Raw genomic sequence first — 19425 nt, forward strand, 5'->3', positions numbered from 1 at the left:
CAGGTAGTGATGGACAAAGGGTGAATGGTTTTAAATGGAAAGAGAGTAAGTTTAGGTCAGATATTTGAAATAAATTCTTTTTTTGTGAGGGTGGTGAGGAGCCAGCAGGGGTTGCCCAGAGAAGTTGTGGACTCCCCAGCCCTGGAAGTGCTCAACACCAGGCTGGGTGGGGCCCAGAGCAACCTGGCCTAGTGGAAGGTGTCCCTGCCCACAGCAGGGGTGTTGAAACTAAGTGACCTCTAAAGTCCCTTCCAACCCAAACTAGGCTGTGATTGCAGGTGCCTCCTGCCCAGGCTCAGACAGGGGCAGGTCCCAGCACCCCCAAGGGCAGGGAAGGACAGGGGCAGCAGGTTTTTGTTACAGGAGTGTATTTACTTGCCAGACTTGGTGGGTTTTCCCTGCAGACCACAAAACCCTGTGGCTGGCAGCTGCTCAGAGGGTGCATCTCCAGGGTCCTCCAGGTGCTGGCAGGACGAGCTGCCCTTTCTTTGTACCCAGGCTCGCAGTGACCTCTGGTGCCCTGGGAAGCACCAGCACCCTGCTCATCCCAGGTGGCCAGGAGGTGTGGGTGCTGTGCCTGGGCCAACAGCCACGGCAACACTTCCCAGTCCAGCTCTCCCATCCCTGACATCAGCCCGACCTCTGGGCTCACCTGAGCAGGTGCTCTGAGTGCACTCAGCTGGGCTGGCAGGAGATGCTCTGCCCCCTCCGCCCCCAGAAAGCAGCTGTGCCAAAGATCTGCCAGCAAAGGGATTTGGTGCTGAATGCATTGTACACCCTCTGAACCCACAGGGCACCAGGTTTGGTCAGGGCCCCGGGACCCTCTGGGTGCCTGGAGCTGGAACAGGATCTGCAGAGCGTCCTTGGGGCAGGGGCTGCAGGAAACATCTGAGCAGCCAGCAGCAGAGGTGACCAAATGTTTTGAGAGCCAACAAATAACCTCAATTAAGCTCTGTGGCAGTGACCGATTCCAGCCGTGCAGCAATATTGGCTTCTTTAATTTTTAAGTGACTGGAAATGGCAAGACTGGGAGCTGGGATGAGGAGACACCAGCCCTCCCTGTGCCCCTGGAGCCACTCTGCTGCCCTTCACCTTGGGGGAGTGCAGCTCAGCTGCTGCCTGAGCCCCAGCCTGCCAGTCAGACAGTGGGATCTGAGTCTGGGACACATAGCCTTTGGTTTGGTTAATTTTGGCCAAGAGCTTTTGCTCAAACTCCCCCCTCTCTCAGTCACCACACCCCCAGTGCTCTTCCTGCCAGGCAGGAGCCACCAGCATTCCCTGCTGGCTCCCTACAGGGTATGAAGGCCCTGGGTGTGAAGCAGAGGGGCCAAGGGCTGAGACCCAAATGCCCAGGCAGGGAGGGCATTGTCCTGCAGAGCACTGGGGAGCCAGGGATGCAGCGTGTGACACATCCAGCACTCTCCAGCCAGACCAAAGCTGCGCCCACACGGGCACGAGCTGGGTCTGTGCCAGCCCAGGCAGGGCAAGGCTGGCCCTGAGGAGGTTGGCATGGCAGCCCTGGCTGGGGGCCAGCCCCGGGCACCGGCAGGGAGCCCAGCAAGCAGCTCTGGAGTGCTGAAGCTCCGGGACGCTCTCGGGTTTCCCCGTGGCAGCCTCAGCCTGAGTGTGGCCCAGTTCCACCAGCTCATTTGTGCGCAAAACAGGAAGGGGATCAGGATGGATAAAAGAAGGCCCAGCTTCTCTGAAGGAATGTTTTACGCCCCAAAAAAAAGCAAAATAAAAGCCAATGGCACACTTCTGTCCCTGGTCCCTCCTGAACACCCTCTGGCTCTGATGGAGCAGACCAGGAGGATTCTGTCATGCTCTGAGATGGAAGGAGAAGCTGAGGCATCAATGGCTTTTACATTTCTCTGGCTGAGAAGGGGTTTTCTGCCAGAAAGGGTAGGCACCCCAGCAGGCAGGGCAGCAGTGCCCCGTCGAGCTGTGGTGCAGGGGGTCAGAACTGGCCCAGCCTCACCGTCTGCAGGAATTTTGCTCTGCTGCCAGTTCCAGACAAATCCCTTTTATTTGCTTGTTCAGGTTTCAGTGCCGTAATTGTGTCATCTGAGCCAGCTCTCAAGAGAAAAAGGAAGAAAAGAAAAGAAAAAACATGTGAAGGAGAGTAGCATGGGACCCAAGCCACCAGCCTTATTGCATCCTGCCTGCTCCTGCCTGGGTCTGGCCAATTCCTTTCTCACGGGGTCTGGCTCTCTGCTGCAGCTCTGGACCTCCCTGGAGCTGGGACTGAGTAACTGGGAGGGGTTTGGTCCATGTGGAGCTTTTGAGTACCAGAAGTCCTGCAAATGCTGCTGCTTTGGGGGATAAAGCACCCCTTGAACGTGAGCTCAGCCCCAGTATGCCCAGAGGAATGGTCCTGACAGCCCTCTCTGGGCAGTGAGCAGCACAGTGCAGTTCTGAGCTTCCTTCCTGTGCTCCCCCAAATGCAAGTTTGCTCTAAATCACCAGCTGTGGGAGGTAGGTGGGATTTTTAAAAAAAATATAATGTTTCCAGTGGAAACTGGAGCATCGCTTTACTTCACCAACTAGGCACAGAGCTGCTCCCACTGGACAGAGCTGTGGTCACCTGGGTGGAGACCCCATTGTCACAGAAGTTAGGACCCCAAGATGAAAATGGGCAGCACTGGGATGGGATTCAAGCGCTTGGGAGTGCAGTGATTGGAGTTGGTGCATCACCACTGCACAGGAGACTGTCTGCTGAGCATCCCCAGCCCCAGGTGGGCTGGGAAGGGCAGGACCCACACCAGGACCAGCTGTGAGCACTGGGATGGGCAGGAGGGCTCCTCAACTCAAGCACCCCACAATGGACAAGGTAGCAGCCACAATGTCTGCACCCTTCCTCACCCCCATAACCATCCCTGTGGATGCAGGACGGTCAGCCAGCCTTGGCTTTGACCACCGTGTATATTTTAAATAACATCGACTGAAATGACAAAGGAAAGCATGAAGTCAGTCAAAGGCATGGAAGGGAAAAATGAAGTCAGTCAAAAAAAGGCCAAAGTGTTTCTGACCACAAGGGTGGTTCAGCTGGAGAAAAGACAGCTCTGAAAGCCACAAGTGCCTGGTTCCTCAAATCACTACTTTTCTGGTTAAAAACAAAACAGAAGAAAAGGGTGTTTTGGCAGCAGGTTCCTCGGGTTCTGGGGAGAAGCTGGGATGTCTCTGTGCTTGGGGGATAAGAGCTGACAGGGACACACTGGTTATCACAGTCAGGTCCCAGCTCTCTGCTCCAGCTTCCCCAGAAATTATTCATACAGGACACAATGCCCCTGCCCTGGCTTCACTCTCCCAGAGGAGGCTGTCTCCATCCCCAGCACCATTCCTCATCACACACAGCACAGCTGTCCCCGCAGTGTCCCGTTGTGTCTCCACTCAGTGCCAGAGGACAGATCCACCCTGCTCCAGGCAGAGCTGTCCCTGATCCCAGCCCTTGCCAACCAGCCAGTATCCCACCCCCCAGCACCTCAAAAGTTGTGTCACCCTGTCCCCCACCCCAAAAACAGGCTGTTGTGCCAGGATTGTTCAGAAAAGGAGTTTTGGGCCGGAGGATGCTCCAGAGATGTCCGATGTCCCCAAGCCCCAGGGAAGGGTGCTGTGGGCAAGGTGATCTCTGCAGCCCAACGTGCCATCTCGGGGCTAGTAGTAGTCCTCCTCACTCTCCCTGTAGTCCTCAGGCGTCGTGCGGGGCTTCAGCAGGGAGAAGTCTGTCAGGTTGAGTTGGTCTGAAATGGCAGCATGGGGACAGTGTGACATTGCCACCCTGCTGTGCCTGTCCCCTTTCCCACCAGGCAGAAACCCAAACCATGCACAGCAGCTTTCTGGGACATCCCCTGCACAGCCCCACGCTCCAGCAGCTCCTGGTGCACTGTGCCCAAACATCCCTTCCCATGTCCCCACGAGAGCAGGGGACAAGGACGTGGTGCTCACCCGGAGTGAGGACGGTCAGGCTGGCCAGTGCCACCACCTCCCCGAGCCTGTTCCTGGCGAAGCAGCGGTACGTGCCCTCGTCCGTCACCCGCACGCCCTGGATCTGGAGCCAGCCTGTCACTTCGTATTTCTGGGGGCCGCCCCTGAACTGCAAGAAGGGAGGATGTCTGTCAGCACTTTCAGCAGGCAGTGAGTTTCCAGGATTGCTCTGGCAGAAACCATCTATTTTCTGTTTATTCTTTATCTCCAGGAATAAATAAGCTTTTCCTGACCCAGCTGGGTTGCAGCTGTGTTTGCAGGCTGCTATTATGGTGTAGTGGCCAGGGGTGGAGGACTGTAGAGTTTCCTCCAGCCAGGCAGGGTAGTCCTGCTTGGGGTGAAGATCCTCAGTCAGACCCTGTGACAAGCTGTGGGGAGGCTTGAAGCACAGAAAGATGGAAGGGGGCCATGGTGCAGGTTCCACCTGCTCCTCTGGCTCCCTCCATCCATCCCACCACAGTTTTCTCCCCATTGGTGGCTGGCTGAGGTGCATGGCCCCTTTGCCCTCTGCCCACACCCTCTAATAGCTGGGTACACCCAGCTGGGTGCTATATTTGGGGCTGGCCACAGACAGGATGCTGAGCCCTGGGCCTGCCAGCTCTGGGAAGGAAGCCCTGCTGATGGGAAGAAAGGCCAGGAACTGCCTGGGTGTGCTTGTAGGAGCAGAGGACAGCCCAGGCTGTGAGGCACTCAGAGATTCTCTCCAGCCCTGCCAGCAGGACTGCAAGTGAAGCCAGCACACACAGCACACTGAAGGCAGGCAAGTGGGAAGCTCTCTGCTGCAGGACTCTGAATAAGTTCAAAAATTACGAGAGGAAATCACAGAAGAGAGCGATGCTGACGGCTCCTACCACTGAGACACCAGCCCTGGCTCAGTCACTCCTCATGGTTTACAGCCTCCAGTCACCCCTTCTCACCCTGAGGCAGCCAGCCTTGGCCATTCCCAGAGCATGACCACTCTCAGCTCTGGTTGTCCGTGAGCTCTGAGAAGCACTGGGTCACCCTGGGGTTGTCCTCAGTGCCCTGGGCACTGCTCACCTGGACAGAGATGTGGGGGTCATCTCCAGGCAGCAGCATCTCTGTGCCATCCTTCCTCCACTCGATGGATGCCATGGGGTAGGCGAAGACCTCGCAGCCGAAGATGACATCCTGCCCGGTGACGTTCCACGTGTCATAGGGAGGAGAGGTGATCCGAGGCTCTGGGGAGGGGGTAGAGCAGAGCAGGGTGGCTCAGAAGAGGTCCCAGCCTTGGCAGGTGCCATGGGCTCTCTTGGGCCGGTCTCTGGAGCAGCAGCATTCACAGAGAGATGCTGGGACCCTTCCCATGTCTGTCTCCTCTCCCTCCCATGGCAGACCCTCACCTTTCCCAAGGACTTGGTCTCTCCTCACAGCTGGGACTGGGAGCTCCCTCCCCAACCCCCCCAGTCCATGGAGGGTTGCCATCCCTGCTGGCCTCAGTTTCCCCGCCTGTGCAATGATGCTCAAGCAACACACACAGCAGGAAGAGTGCAGTGACAGCAATGTTACAAAACAAAGCTCTCCTGAGCAACTGGAGCACGCTCCTCCTGTGGGAGAAAGGCCAAAGGGCATTCATCCAGCCTGGGGCTGGTGAGGATGGATGAGGTAGTTGAGCTTCCAGCCAAGTGAGGCCTCTGCTCTGACACAGGGCTCATGCCAGCAGCGAAGGGAGTCAGCAGGTCCCCATCTCCTGGGTGGAGCCAGCAGCTCCAGGTTCCACATCCCTTCCCTGGAGGGACAGAGTGAGGACCATCCTTCTCACACACACCTGCTCCATGATCTGGCCCATAGTGTGAGCCAGAGCTCAAGGGAAGGTTTCCACCTCCAAATATACCTGGGAAAACAGTCAAGAACAGGATGATCTACAGAAAACAAGGTCAACCTTGACACCCCTCAGGCTGCACTGACATCACTGGGTGACTTGTGCTGGACTGGACAGGATGGGGCACAGCCTTCCTGCTAGGCTGTCCCCTCTCAGCCCCACCTGAGCTTCAAAGGAGAGATGGAAATCACACAGCCAAGCCAAACCAACCCTAGTTTCTATTTGCAGGAGGCAGGCACATTTCTCGGGGGCAACAGGCCAGCGTGAACCCAGCCCTGCCGCCAAGAATTCGCTAACAATTCCCTGGAACTTCCCCATCTGCTCCAGCAGGATTTGTTGCTTCCCATAAACTCCACTCCCTCTTGGCAAAGCTGCTCCCAGATTTCTCCAAGCACTGGATCTGCAAGGGGCTCCCCAGAGCAGCAGGGTGGGGGCACTAGTGGGAACCTGTCACTGCAGGGAGCAGCCCCCAGCGCAGTCCTGTCCCTGGTTTTGCTGCCAGGTGAAACAGTCAAGCCAGACCCCCTTGCGTTCCTCTTCCACAGCTCCAGGGCCACTCACCTGACTCGCAGGGACCCTCATGGGCCACAGTGAGGTTGGCATCGGGGTGAGCATGGGCAGCCTCCAGGAACCTGCAGATCTGGGCGTAGGTTTTGCCGTCAGAGCCGCAGAGGGCCAGGTGGGAGAGGCAGGCACACTGGGGCTCGGGCACCTCTCCGTGACGCAAGTCCCCGGCATCCAGCCGGCACTCCAGGTGCTCCCCACACTTGCCGTAGAAGTGGTTGGTGTTGTCCAGGTCACAGATCTGTCCCTCCAGGTTGGCACACTCCCAGCAGCAGTCACAGGCATCCTGCACCGTGCCTGCCAGGCACCCGCGTGGCACCGGGCACTCCTCGGGCTGGCACTCGGCACAGCCCTCCCCTTCCTCCAGCAGCCGTTGCCAGCCCCGCTGGAGGTAGTCAGAGGTGCTGGGAAAAGCCTGGCCCAGCTGGAGCAGAGCCCAGTGCAAGGCGAGCAGGGAAAGCACGAGGCAAGAGATGCTGAGGGGCTTGGCTTCAGACATCCTCACGGCAGCTCCTCTGTCCAATCCCACTGTCACGTGGATGGAGATTTCTGGCACTGCTCTGGTCTCCCTGTCTAGATCTGAGGAGCCATCCTGGCCTGTGAGGAGGGAGAAAGTGTGTTACTGGTGCAGGAAGGTTCTCCCACTCCTTTGTCTCCTGGCTGGCTTGCTCTGAGCAGCAGCACTGCATGATGTGCAGGGGGTTTGGTCCCAGCCCCTCTCACCCCCAGCCCTGCAGTCACAGCCTTTGCACCCTGGAGCTCCCCAGCCAGCTCCTGCCCTGAGACGCTGAACATCTTCTGGAGAGACGGTGCTGATGACCCCAGCCCATCAGGCTTCATCCTTGTTCCCTTGGCAGCCCTGCATGCAAAGTCCAGCCTCCTGTGACCCCAGCACAGCCTGGAAGCCACAGGGCTGGCAGGGCACTGGACAGGCTGTTCTACAACATTAGGGTTCAGCTCTTTCATACCCTGCTCCTGGTTTCCTGTCAGAAAGTTGCTCTCAAGACCCTTTTCTTTCCCTGTTTGCAAGAGTCACAAACTCTTTTTTTCCTCCCTCACCATCCATACAAGCACAATGGGGTGGCTGATCCTGCAGACAAGGTGCTCTTTCTATGCTGGAGGCAGCCAACGCAGGAGGATGCTCCCAGTCATGCCTGGCTTTTGTTCTCCTTCCCTCCCTGTGCTGCAACCCCTCTTTTTGCCACCTACTTGAAAAAATGCCCACTCCCCAGAAGGTTTTGTGACCCCTCAGTTATCCCACAGGCAACCGAAGCTGAGCATGGAGTCCAGTGCACAGCTGAGCTCCCGGGCTGGCCTGGACTGACAGCAGACCCAGCGTGGCCAGTGGTGCCAGCACAGCAGGGACCCTGCCCTCACACCCCAAGCCTCCATTACCTCCTCAGGGAAGGAAGAAGCTGATCTACTCCGACTGGACTGACAGCAGACCCAGCGCGGCCAGTGTGTGCCAGCACAGCAGGGACCCTGCCCTCAAACCCCAAGCCTCCATTACCTCCTCAGGGAAGGAAGAAGCTGATCTACTCCGGGCTTCCCATCTCTCCCTGGGGGGGAAACGTGGCATCTCAGAGCCTGTCCCAGAGAGGGTGACAGTGAACCAAATCCCTTTGGGAACATCCCTCCCTGCCCCCTGTTATCCCCTGGCTGCCTTCCCTGAGATTATGGTCCTCCACCCCAGGGCAACTCAGCACAAGCGAGCAGGGCTGGGGAGGGGACCCAGGCAGACAGGCTGTCCCCTGCCCTCCCCTCCCGCTGGGAGCAGCACGGCAGGGCAGGCTGCAGCCCCAGCTACACCCCGCGCTCTCGGGGTAACCCTGCCCAGAGCCGGGGACGGCCGGATATTGGGTTACACAGATGCACCCCCCGGATAAAAAACCGTGAGGATTTGACCCCTTTACCACCACCAGGGTGGAAAGGGGCAGAGGGTCCCAGTGCCGGAGCCCGCCCACCCTAGCCCAGCCTGCAGGGAGTAAGGCTCCATCCCCCATGGATGTGGGGGGCCAGAGAAAGGGTAGGGGGAATTGCAAAGTTGCTCTCTGCCTCCGCATGTCCGGGTGCAGGCGCTGGGGGTGCTGGAAGAGCGCTGGGAAGGGGCACGACGTCCCTTGGGGTCCCCCAGGAGCCGCCACTTACCGGAGGCGCCGGTGCCCGCGGTGCGCGGCGGCCGTGGCTGCTGGCCCCGGGGCTGCTGGCCCCCGGCCGCTCCGGCACCGCCGTGATGTCAGCGAAACGTGAGTCCCCCCGCCCCTCTCCGGGCCCGCGGCCCGTCCCTGGAGCGGGACACGGGCTGGCTGGCACCCCTTCCCTGCCGGGGTCCCCACGCTCCGCACCCCGGCCGGGGCTCTGCGGCACCTCCCCGCTGGCATCACCCCGGCCGTGTGCGGGACCTGCGCCGATGCTCCGCCCCCCCGTGGGGCACCAAGGGACTGGGGTCCCCCCCTTTGCAGTCCAAGTTGGCAGCAGTCCTTGGGGACAAGTGAACGGCAGAGGTGGGCACGGCTAAGGAAGCGGTCAAAAGCATCTCTCAGCCTGTAATTTGGTGAGGAAACAGGCTGAAAAGTTGAGCAGCTGCTGTAAGCAAACGGGGGGATAACTCCCGGGAATGTCTGCGCTCACCTCACACCAGGAGCCTGTGAAGGGTGCACTGGGTGTGAACCACGGCCCTGCCCTGGCTGGAGTGGGGCTGTTGGGAGCAATGCTGGGGCTGCTCCATGCCACGGCAGTGCAAAACCCGTGTGCACAGGGCTGGGGCTCCAGACCTTCCCAGCAAGCTGCCTCGCTGCTCCCTGCCTCAGTTTCCCCCTGGAACTGGCGCTAAGGAGAGGGGGAGCCAGCACGCCTCTGCAGCACAAACACACACCGTGCATTTGCATCGTGCTCCGGATGCCGTGCGGGTGGGGGGATCACACAGCCCACTCCTCTCCAGGAAAGGAATTTGTGGGATTTAGTTCCCTGGTGAAGCTCAAGCAAATCAGGACCTCTCTAAGGATCTGGTTTCCTTCACCATGCTGCAAAAATCTGCTTTTGCTTTCCAACACCCTCCTGCAAATTTGTTCTGGGTTCCAGGGCTTTTGCTTGGTCACATTGTGAGTCCAGCCATGTCTAACGAACGGAAAATGCAGCAGCTTCAGCCCCCTTAAATCTGCCTCTGCCGGCCAAACTCCCCTCCCCAGCCCCCTGCTGCAGAGTGGGGTTTCCTGCCAGCTCTGCCTTCAGCCTCACGTCCCACTCCCCCTCTGTGGCCCCCAGCCCCTTGGCTCAGGGCTGCCTCCCCCCTCGGCTCCCCTTGTCCAGCCTATTGAGTGCGGTCCCCACATGCCACAAGCTTTCAGGTCCAGCATCCACGAGCTGCTGAGCAGCTGGGGCTGCAGCTGTCTTGGGAGCAGGGAAAAAGTCAGGAAGGGCTGAGGTTTTCCTACATGCTGGGTCAGAGACTGCAGTGCTGAGCCTCCTGAGCTATCCCTGCCATACCACCCTTCCTGCTATGGGATGAAGGACTGCCTGCATGCTCAGGCATTCCTGCACACCCTCACTTGCCCCTGCTCCACACAGGGGGCAAAGCAGTGAAGCAAGCCTGGCCCCTGTGCCACCTCCTGCTCACAAAGCTCCTGCCAGCAGAGAAACAGAGCCAGCGCTTAAATCCCAGGCACTGCTGAAAATGGACCATCAGTGTTTCAGGCTATTTGTGTTTCTTTCCCCCTGCAAGGGGGAACAGGCCCCATTGCTGCTGTCCTGTCCCACACATGGTTCCTTCTCCCATGTGCCATGGCCCAACACTTGCTGTGTCTTACCTTCATGGGATTAGCACCACCTCTGGGTGGCTGAGCTCACCTGAGCATCACAGCAGCATCAGCCACTAACAGGGGAGAACCCCTGGCCAAAGGTGAAATCCAAACACAGGTCTGAGCAGGAGCAATACAACCCAGCCTCAGAAAGCCAAGGGCAGCTTAGCTCAGCTCAACAAGATGGAGCTCAAACGTGGCAGTTAATTAAAGCTCCTGCTTAATGAGACGATTGAATGTGTTAATAGACAGTAGCAGCTATGAATGAGGGGTGGAAGATCTAACCTGTGCTTAACAAGGATTTCTGCTCAATCACACCTGAAGTCAATCAACACAGCCGTGGCTGCAAATGGGGTTTGTGGCTTATGTTGCTTGACAGCTTTGTGGGGAAAAGGGTGATCACAGCCCTGCATGGCCTGGCACTTGGGTAGATTGCATTCCTGGCTCCCTACCAGTGCTGGCTAGTTATCTGTCATTTTCCTCACTTTTCATGAGCCCAGTGAAGCTCCTGGAACTGGGTTTTGAAGGCTGAGCCTAAAGCACCAAAGTCTTCTCCCTTCCTGGTGGGCTGCTCCTCATCACTGTTTTCTCATCTTGTGATGGTCCCATAGAACTTTGAAGGCTGAGCCTAAAGCACCCAAGTCTCCTCCTCTCTTCCTGGTGGGCTGCTCCTCATCACTGTTTTCTCATCTTGTGATGGTCCCATAGAAGCCTGGAGTCCATGGGTGCTCCTGGCAGGCCCACATCCTTGGCATACATCCATGGCTCTGCCATCAGAATGAAACACATCACATCCAGTCAGGGGTGCCACACTGCTCCTGGCCCCACTGACCCCCTGCAGCTTTGGGCCGACCCCCCAGACACCCCATAGCAATCTGGGGTTTATGGCAGACAGAGCCAAGGGAAAAATCCACTCTGGAAAAAAAAGTCCTGGGCCAAGTGACTCAATGTACATCATGTCAAGCAGAGCTGGCCAGCAGCATTGGGGCTGGGCTGGTGGGGTTGAGAATGTGGGTTATGTCACAGCAGAAGCACGTGTCACCAGAGATCCTGGGACAGAATGCTGCCAGCACGCTGCCTGGGGCATGAGGGGGTGTCCTTCTGGTAATAAACCAAATCTCTCTCATTTCACACCAAATACACTCTCTGCTTCCTGCTGTCTGACAGCCCGAAACAGCCCGGTTCTGGCCAGCCCACCCAAGGCTCAGTGGTTCTGGAGGGTCTCAGCCACATTCCAGGGCTCCACTGTGGGGACAAGGCATGGGCAGCGGGCAGGTCACCCCGCCTGCGTGCCAGGACCGACCCGCTCTAGGAAGCAGCCAGGCTCAGGTTTCTCCAGGCTTTTCCAGACCAAATTCCTCCGAAGAACCAAGCCGTCAGCAAATTCTTGGGGAAGCGGTTGCAGCTGTGTGCAGGGTCACCCGGCCCCGAGGAGGGTGGCCGAATGGCAAGGGACGTCCCGGAGCCCAGGCTGGCCCGGTCCCCGGCAAGAGCCGCGGCTCAGCTCCATCCCAGCAGGAATGCTGCCTGCTGGGATGAGGTTTTCCCACCAGCCCCCATTCCTGCGGGGACAGGATCCGAAAAGACGGCAGGGGTGCATTCCCGGGATGTCCCCGCACTGGCACGACCGTGCCAGCTTTGGCACTGCGGTGCCGGGTGACAGCGGGTTCCGTGACCCGCCCGGGCCCGCGGCAAACCGGGCCCGTGTCCCCGCCCGGCCGCGGGCTGCCCCGGCCCGGGGTCTCTGCTGCCACCTCCAGGGCACTGCTGGCCTCGTCCCCGGCCCCCTGCGGTGGCACTGCCCCTGTGCCCGGGGCTGCGGAGCCTGCAGTAATGCACGGACACCTCAGCGCCGCCGCCCTTATCTGTAAAAGCCCCACCATCAGCGGAGCCGGGGAGCCCCCAAGCAGTGTCATGTCCTGAGGGGCTCGGGCACATCCTCCCGTGGCGGTGGCGTCCTCTGTTCAGCCTGCCCTGGTGCTCAGGGCTGCACGGCCCCCCAGACCGGGTGGGTGCTCCAGAGGGTGCCCCCAGCTCAGCATCACCGTGCCCGCTGTCGCCTGTGCCACCCTCCCGTTCCCCAGCCTGCAGCAGCGCCAGCAGGGCTGGGACGCGGCCAGGGAAGGTGACCCGCTGCCAGCACCCCGGCACCGCTGCCACTGGGGACGGGCACTGGGGAGGGGGAGCCCGCCCGCTCCCCCCTGCAAGAGGCTGCCCGTTTCCAGGCGTCATTAAAGAGCAATTAGCTGGAAATTAAGCTGAGAACAAGTATTGATTAGCTCATTAAGGCTGGGGGAGCCGGCTGAGGCGGTAGGAATTGCTGCTGCTCGCCCTCATTATGGGCAAGGTTAAAGCATGTGGTCGGGCAGCTCATTAAAAATGCCAGGGACCAATCGATGTCCCCAGCTCAGCGCCGCCCAGCACCCCCAGCACCCCTGGGGACATCCAGCTGCTTTCTGGGACTGGCCCTTGACCTCTGCCATGAGCCAGCTCGGGAAGGGACTGAGCATCCTGGCTCCCCTGCAGAGGCAGCAGTGTCCCTTTTGGGCTTGTCGACCCCCCAAAACTCACTGGCCAAGTAAGTTTTCTCTTCCCCAATCAGGGGAATCCACAGGACAGGTTTCTCCTAGCACAGTGAAGAGGCAGAATCTGCACCACTGCTGGCTCCAGGAGAGAGCAGACACCGTGTCTGAGCACCCCAGAACCTGCAATGCTCCAGTACTGAGTTTTTCACGTTGCTGCCTAGCACTGCCAGCTTGTGCAGGTGTGGGACAGACCAAAGGAGATCTCAGGGATGGAATGAAAGCAGGTGACCAATGAAAGACACTCAGTGGCTCTGTGTGGCCGAGTACTGCCACACCACACTGCCCTGTATCCCACCCTCATGGCTCTTGGGGTTAGCCCAGACTCAGCCTGGCCAGACCCATGCAGCTGGACCCAGCCACCCCAAGCATTTGTGTCTCTGGTCCCATGTCCCTCCCATTTCCATCCCTGCCTCTGGTGGCCACCAGCAGCTCAGGGCCAGCTCCCAGACAGCACACACAAGGAGGGTGTCCCTGCAAAGCCGGGTGGTGTGTGTGGGAGGAAGCAGGTGTCATCATTATTTTTGTTTTCTTTACACTGCTCTGGAAATATATTGTATTCTCAGATAATCCCGTTCAATTATACCACAATAAAACACATAATAAAAACGTAATTCATTTTTCCTGAGCGCTCCATCTCCCTGTGTCTTGGCAAGCTATTAAAAATTTGTCTTCATTTTTCTGGCAAGAGCCTTGTACCTTTTCATCTTTAATTTATGAGAGCAGAATAGCTACTGACAAGCCCTTATTGCACGGCAAGGGGCTGCATTATTTATAAGCTGCCAATGGCTGGCTCAGGGGAGATATTTGCAATATTCCGGGGCCAGGAGAAGGAGGGGGACAGATCCCTGATGTGCCTGTCCCAACCCACTCACTTCCCCACCCTGGGCAGGTGCTGGGTGCAGGTGTTGCCTGCCCCTTGAGGGGAGCAGCTCGAGCCTGGCCTCTGCCAGCCCCTGCCAGCTGGAAGCTGTGGAAGCTGTGGCACAGGGTGGCTTTGGGCTGCCTGGCTCTTTTCTTGTCACTGCTGTATCTGCCCATCTTGGCCTTTGCAGTGATCTCTCTTCAGCATGGGGCACTGCGAGCACTGCATCCCTCCTCTCCCCGGCTGGACATCCATTGCTCCTTCTGACTGCCCTGTCAGACAAAGCTGAGGGGAGGCAGCTGCTGCCCGCAGTCATCTTGGCCTTTGCAGCAGTCTCTCTTCAGCATGGGGCACTGCAGAGCACTGCATCCCTCCTCTCCCTGGCTGGACATCCATTGCTCCTTCTGACTGCCCTGTCAGACAAAGCTGAGGGGAGGCAGCTGCTGCCCGCAGGCTTGCCAGGGTCCTGCCACAGCACCTCTCCAACGTGCTCTCTGATAGCTGTGCATAGAAAGTGGGATAAAAATAGTCCTGCAGGGAAGGCACGGAGCAGGGCCAGGATTGTCCTGTGAGCGGGCTGCAAGAAGGGGTGTGAGTGTGGGCAGAGCCAGGGTGACGCTGTGGCCTCTCCAAACCAGCAGCATCCAGGGCAGCAGCTTAGCAAAGCTCTCTGCGCAGCGGCGAGGCCCAAAGCCGACTGTACTAAAAAAAACCCTCCTGACAGCTGGATAAGCTGAAACACATGCCAGGCCAGCCAGAGCTGCTGCAAAGGCAGCGGGCTGGAAAGCAGAAGCCAGCCCCAGGGGGTGCAGAGGCACCCCAAAAGCCAGCCTGCCCCTCTCTCCTGCTCCCATCCTCACCCCAACAGCAGTCCCTTTCACCATGTACAAATTAGCGAGCAGCACACTCCTCTTTGCTGTTGGTTTTGTATAAACAATCTGCCTTTATTGTTTGGTATATATATAGGTACATTATATGTATATCAAAAATATCTAGAGGAAACCACAGTGCACTTAAAGCTATTTGAGAAGGTCCACCTGAAAGCAAGCACTCCAGGAGAGGGTAGAGTAACCCCTCAGGGGAAGCCCAGCCCTGAACGCAGATGGCATTAAAATGAGAATAGAAGACAAGACTCTACTGGGATTAAAATGTGCCATTTGCTCTGGGGATGGAAGCAGCAGAAAGCCAGATTAAATCCCCAGAGCAGCCTGGAGGAGAGCAGAAGGTGAGCTGGGAGCACACGGCTGGGCTGGGAGAGCCCCCCACTCTGGTTCCAACCACTACGTGCAATTGATCACTCACCCCCAGCTATTTTGGGTATGGGGAGTTTTCCTCTCCCAAAGCTGCTCTGCCATCCCCAGGCACCAGCTGCTGAACCACTGGGCACTGTAGGGTGCCTGCAGAGGTACTCCACCTTCAATTGCTGATTCTCTACTGCCTCCTAAAGCTGGGGAGCACCATTTTCTTCCTCATCTCACTTTTATTTTTCCCTCCAGCGCAGCTCACAAGGTCCCTGGTGTTGCTGCCTGCACTTCCCTGTGCACTGCACAGAGCTACAGGGCTGCACCAGGGTGCCAGCCAGGAGGTCCCCAGGGCAGGGCACGGGGACAGGGTTTGGTGTGGTGCTGCAGGCACCCCGGGAAGCAGGGCTGAGCACCGGGACCTATGGACACACAACGGCCAAGGGAAAGCGGCGGCAGCCCCAGGGGATCCAAAGGGCAAAGCTCAGCACTGCGCTGGCCTGGCAGCTCCGTGGGGCACATCTCAGCCCCCAGGAGCTGCTCAGAGCCCTTTGTTGAAGTAGACAGTCTCCAGGCACGGATCTTTCTTCCGGATCTGATCTTGGACTTCAGGCTCCAGGCTGCTCACAGGCATTGAGCTGTAAGGAAACGTGGATACAGAGGATGGAGGGGCATAGCCACCAGGGGCCTCAGCTTGGAAACCACCACTGCACACCCGTGGGTCTGCACTGCTGCCTGTGCACAGAGATGTGTGTGCACTGGTTTAAGCCCCTGACTGCTCAAAGAAGCAAAAGAATCTCTTGGGAGTCAGAGAGCACCCCCATTACCTGCTGCACCCCATGGGGATGCTGTCCCCATGGCCCAGCACAGACCCTGGGTCTGCACTGCTGCCTGTGCACAGAGATGTGTGTGCACTGGTTTAAGCCCCTGACTGCTCAAAGAAGCAAAAGAATCTTTTGGGAGTCAGAGAGCACCCCCATCCCACAGAGGAGCCACACGTGCAGGCAAAGTGCTTGTCTGTACCTTTTCTGTGGGAAGAGTGCACAGCACAGCGGGGTGGCGAACACCAAACTGCAAAGGAAAGACGTGGAAGGGTGAAGCTGGGCTGCATAAATCACCCACACCCACCCATGGCCTGATCCCAGAGCAGCAATGAGGCAGCCCAGAGCTGTGCTGGGTATTCAGCCAGGAAAGGGCTACAGAGATGCCCTCTCCAAGCTGCATCCGGCTCCTGAGGTGGGGCAAAGTCTGTCCCCCGATGATGTAGGGGAACAGCAATGCTGAGTAGGAGCCCATGGCAGGCTTGACAGACAACAAGATGAAGCAAAACAACTCCTGGTCCCAGAACCTTATATCCCATCCCGTCTGCCTGGGGTGCAACTAGCCTGGCCAAGCTCTGGCATCTCCCAGGAAACTTTGGGGCAGTGTTCTTCCCCACTGCCAAGCAGGGTTCCCAGCAGCACTGTCCCATACATTACGCAGGGCAGGGATGCCCATCAGTGGAGGAGGACTTACCAGAGTCCCACCAGGCTGACCTGCAGGGGAGCATTCAGGTACGGGTACCGCTGCCAGGGACAGGGAGAGGAAGTGTGTCAGTGCAGTGCACAGGGCAGGAAGGTGTCTATTCCCCAACAGGGTGCCAGCCCTGAGGGGTGCCAACAACATGCCAAGCTTGGTGGGTGTCCCTCCGCCCCCCTGCCCATCCCAGGTTCACTGGTACCTTCAGGAAAGCTCTCTTCTCCAGCATGTTCATGATCACCGGCGGAATGGCTGAGGCAGGGAGGAAGGAGATGAGCTTCCAGGGCTCACAGCCCCCTGCCAGCAGTGGGACCCCATCCCACGCTGCCAGGGATCAGCTGCCATCTCCCAGCACAGGTGGAGGAAGGGACACTCACCCATAGCTGGTGCTGCCATGCCAATGCGGGACACCACCACCTGGAAAATGGCCTTCTGGGCTGCTGCTGTGGATTCACCCAGGCGGTTCCCGTTCTCATCCGTGACAGGGATCCCCAGCTTGAGCTCTCTGCAGGGACACAGGGGATCAGGGGGCCACAGGGCACGATGGTGAGGGGATCAGGACACAGGACAGGGACATGTCTCCAAGGAAGGCTGGCATCCTCCTGTACCCCATCCACACAATAAATCAGAGGGGTCTCAGCTGGACCCACATTCACATTTGGCAGCAGTCCTCAACAGGGCTGTACCAATAACCCCCTGGGCTGCAACCACGTGCTTGTACCCTCAAGCCAGCCCCCCACGCTAAGGATCAGCAAGGAAGTCCCTGCATTCCCCACCTGAGGCAAGCCTGTCCCACCGCAGGGGCTCACCTCTGCCTCATCAGCGGGATGTTGATGCAGTTGGCAGCTGCCACGGCCGCAAAAGGCACGTACCGGCCGATGATGGCTGGCAAGTGCTGGGGGGAAAAGCAGGAGAACGTCACATAGAGGGTCTGGGGGCAGAGCTGGCTGTCCCTGGGTCTGCCTCCGTCTTCCTGCAAGACCTTGGGGTGTCCCAGCCCCACTGGGGGAAAAGCGTTCCCTCCTCCCCTGCAACTCTCAGCTGGTAAAAGCTGCACAGACCAAAGGGTCTGGGGGAACCCAGGTCCCCTGCCAGGCCTGGATGGAGGCTGAGGGGTGAAAGAAGCCTGGAGATACATCCAGAGCAAGGCTGGAGGGACAGGCCATCTCCACAGCCATCACTGGGGAGAGCAGTTGCCTTGTGTGCACAACCTCAGCAAACCCCTTTTCTTCATTTTCTCCCCCACTCCAGGTGAATCCCCTGCTCAGCTCAGGGCTGAGGGCGATCCCATGGGGAGGATCCACGTCCCCCAGTTGTGATGGTGAAGGATAAGCTTACCTTGGTGAGGGATTTGAGTCCCAGTGCTGTGACAACTGCCCCCGTGGTTGCACTCACATAGGCTGTCCCCAGCTGGCTGAAAGAGCAGGAGTGACACCAGTAAGCCAGGCTCTCCCCATCCCAGGGAAGAGCATCAGGACATCTGGGTTCCTCTCTCAGCTCTACCACTAACCCTGACAGCCCCAATGGCATCCATCTCTGCCTTCACCAGGTCCCTACTGTCCCATCTCACAGTGCCCTGCTATGCAAGGCACCCCCTGGTGTTTTGGGGTGCCTTGAGGACCTGGTCAGAGCGATGCTCACCTGGGGGTGATGGGTGCATCTCCGCTGCGGTTGGTGTAGTTGACAATGGCATTGAAGGACTGGTTGACCCACTGCCAGAACAGCACGGCTGGTGTGGTCCTGCCAGAGAGAGGAGGGTGCTGGAGACACTGAGGGATGTCACCCGTGCTCCTACAGCACGGGCACGAGTGGGGTACGGGACACGTGTCCCCTCCTCACCCCAGAGCCAGGAGGATCCTCCAGGCATCCTCTGGGTCCGGAGGTGAGGAGAGGACAGGTACCTGTAGAAGGTCAACATGCAACCAGTGATGGTCATGTTCATGGGGACCTGAGCGGACATGCGCCCCACCAGGATCATCTTCTCGCCCGTGTCAGGGTGGAAAGCAGAGTCATAGATGTACTTTGCCCGCCAAAGCTGGTCCTCTGTCAGCCCAGGGTGCACGGTGCCTGCCCTGCAGGGAAGGGTGACACTGTTCAAACACCTCTGCCAGCACACATGGCTGGTCCCCCACACCTGTCTGGGGCAGCTGGGAGATGCCTCAGGGACCAGCCAGGCAGTTCTGGGGGCTTTGGCCAGAGGGGCCAGCATCACTTCTATTCCCACTCCTGGGAATGGCTCCTGCCTGGGAGCAGTGCTGAGGGTACACCCACCCTCCCAGAGGGTACCTGTAGTCCTCCACCACCCGTCGGGCTTCCTCCAGGGTAGCCCCCGAGAGCAGCAGGTTTCGGGGGTCGGTCACCATGAAGAAGTGCTTGGCCCGGCCCTGGAAGGTGCTCTGGTCCCAACGGGGCTCCCGGATGTTGATGGTGGCAGGCAAGGATGGCGGCATTTTCTGGCAGGGCAGGGGATGAAAAGGTTATATGGGATGTGGTGCCTGTGTGCCCCCCCACATCCCTGCTGCAGCAGCTCTGGGGCTCCCCAGCCTGGGGGGACACGGGGTGAACAGGAAGCCCCTCTGTAAAGGAGCTCAGCAGCGGCTCCCGAGCCCTCCCAGCGCAAGGCAGTTCGTGGGTGGTGCGACCTGTAACGGGACTGCACCTTGTGCCGAAGGGAAACCCGCGCCCTTGCCCACGCCAGCCACCAGAGGTCAGGGACCCCCCAGCCCAGCAGAGCACCCGGGTCACAGAGGAGGGGACAGGGACCCCGCACCGAGGGGCCACAGCTGCTGCCAGCACCGGGAGAGCGGAATGAGGAAGGGCACTGGAAGGAGGAATGTCCCTCCCGGCACGGCACCGACACGCCCGGTGCGGCTCTATTTCCACACCCGCCCTGCCCCGAGGGAAGCGGGGCTCTGCCCCCTTCCTTCCCGCGCCGAGCATCCCTCCCGCCACGCGTGACCCCCCCGGCACGGGCACCCGGCGCACCCCCGCACTCACGGCTCCCGCGACAGCGACAGCGCCCGCCGTGCCCCCG

At 59.0% G+C, this 19425-nt stretch overlaps 2 protein-coding genes across 7 annotated transcripts; both read right to left on the reverse strand.

Annotated features, from left to right (window-relative positions):
- Positions 1-2007: 2007 nt before the first annotated feature.
- KAZALD1 (Kazal type serine peptidase inhibitor domain 1) lies at positions 2008-10369 on the reverse strand. Of its 5 annotated transcripts, none has more exons than XM_039709033.1 (5): positions 10235-10369; positions 6386-6985; positions 5023-5183; positions 3946-4093; positions 2008-3740 (listed from the first exon to the last, which is right to left on the reverse strand). In XM_039709033.1, the coding sequence occupies exons 2-5, from the start codon at positions 6885-6887 to the stop codon at positions 3655-3657; spliced, it is 897 nt and encodes a 298-aa protein (XP_039564967.1). In that variant the 5' UTR covers positions 6888-6985; positions 10235-10369; the 3' UTR covers positions 2008-3654. The 5 variants fall into 5 exon arrangements, with proteins under 5 accessions (XP_039564967.1, XP_039564970.1, XP_039564966.1 ...); XM_039709036.1 differs by having other exon boundaries at positions 10195-10331; XM_039709032.1 differs by lacking the exon at positions 10235-10369 and adding an exon at positions 8537-8675.
- A 4175-nt stretch (positions 10370-14544) lies between these two features.
- On the reverse strand, positions 14545-19419 carry SFXN3 (sideroflexin 3). Of its 2 annotated transcripts, none has more exons than XM_039708942.1 (11): positions 19389-19419; positions 18678-18844; positions 18293-18463; positions 18033-18131; positions 17730-17805; positions 17201-17286; positions 16769-16896; positions 16594-16643; positions 16389-16438; positions 15897-15944; positions 14545-15511 (listed from the first exon to the last, which is right to left on the reverse strand). In XM_039708942.1, exons 2-11 carry the CDS (start codon positions 18839-18841, stop codon positions 15415-15417), a joined length of 969 nt encoding a protein of 322 aa, XP_039564876.1. In that variant the 5' UTR covers positions 18842-18844; positions 19389-19419; the 3' UTR covers positions 14545-15414. The 2 variants fall into 2 exon arrangements, with proteins under 2 accessions (XP_039564876.1, XP_039564879.1); XM_039708945.1 differs by having other exon boundaries at positions 15415-15511; positions 19377-19419.
- Positions 19420-19425: the final 6 nt, after the last annotated feature.

The sequence above is a fragment of the Passer montanus genome, unplaced genomic scaffold (genome assembly GCF_014805655.1).
Source record: "Passer montanus isolate IOZ18808 unplaced genomic scaffold, ASM1480565v1 scaffold21, whole genome shotgun sequence".
Taxonomy (NCBI): Eukaryota; Metazoa; Chordata; class Aves; order Passeriformes; family Passeridae; genus Passer; species Passer montanus.

What these genes read in the sequence shown, in the direction of transcription:
- SFXN3 (XM_039708942.1), bottom strand. Translation starts at nt 18,841, where the DNA reads ATGCCGCCATCCTTGCCTGCCACCATCAACATCCGGGAGCCCCGTTGG. An exon ending in GACTCAAATCCCTCACCAAG is followed by an intron (nt 17,287 to 17,729) that starts GTAAGCTTATCC and finishes TTTTCCCCCCAG; the next exon opens with CACTTGCCAGCCATCATCGG. An exon ending in AGAAGAGAGCTTTCCTGAAG is followed by an intron (nt 16,439 to 16,593) that starts GTACCAGTGAAC and finishes TGTCCCTGGCAG; the next exon opens with CGGTACCCGTACCTGAATGC.
- KAZALD1 (XM_039709033.1), bottom strand. Translation starts at nt 6,887, where the DNA reads ATGTCTGAAGCCAAGCCCCTCAGCATCTCTTGCCTCGTGCTTTCCCTG. An exon ending in ACCCCCACATCTCTGTCCAG is followed by an intron (nt 4,094 to 5,022) that starts GTGAGCAGTGCC and finishes CCCTTCTTGCAG; the next exon opens with TTCAGGGGCGGCCCCCAGAA. An exon ending in CCTGACCGTCCTCACTCCGG is followed by an intron (nt 3,741 to 3,945) that starts GTGAGCACCACG and finishes CTGCCATTTCAG; the next exon opens with ACCAACTCAACCTGACAGAC.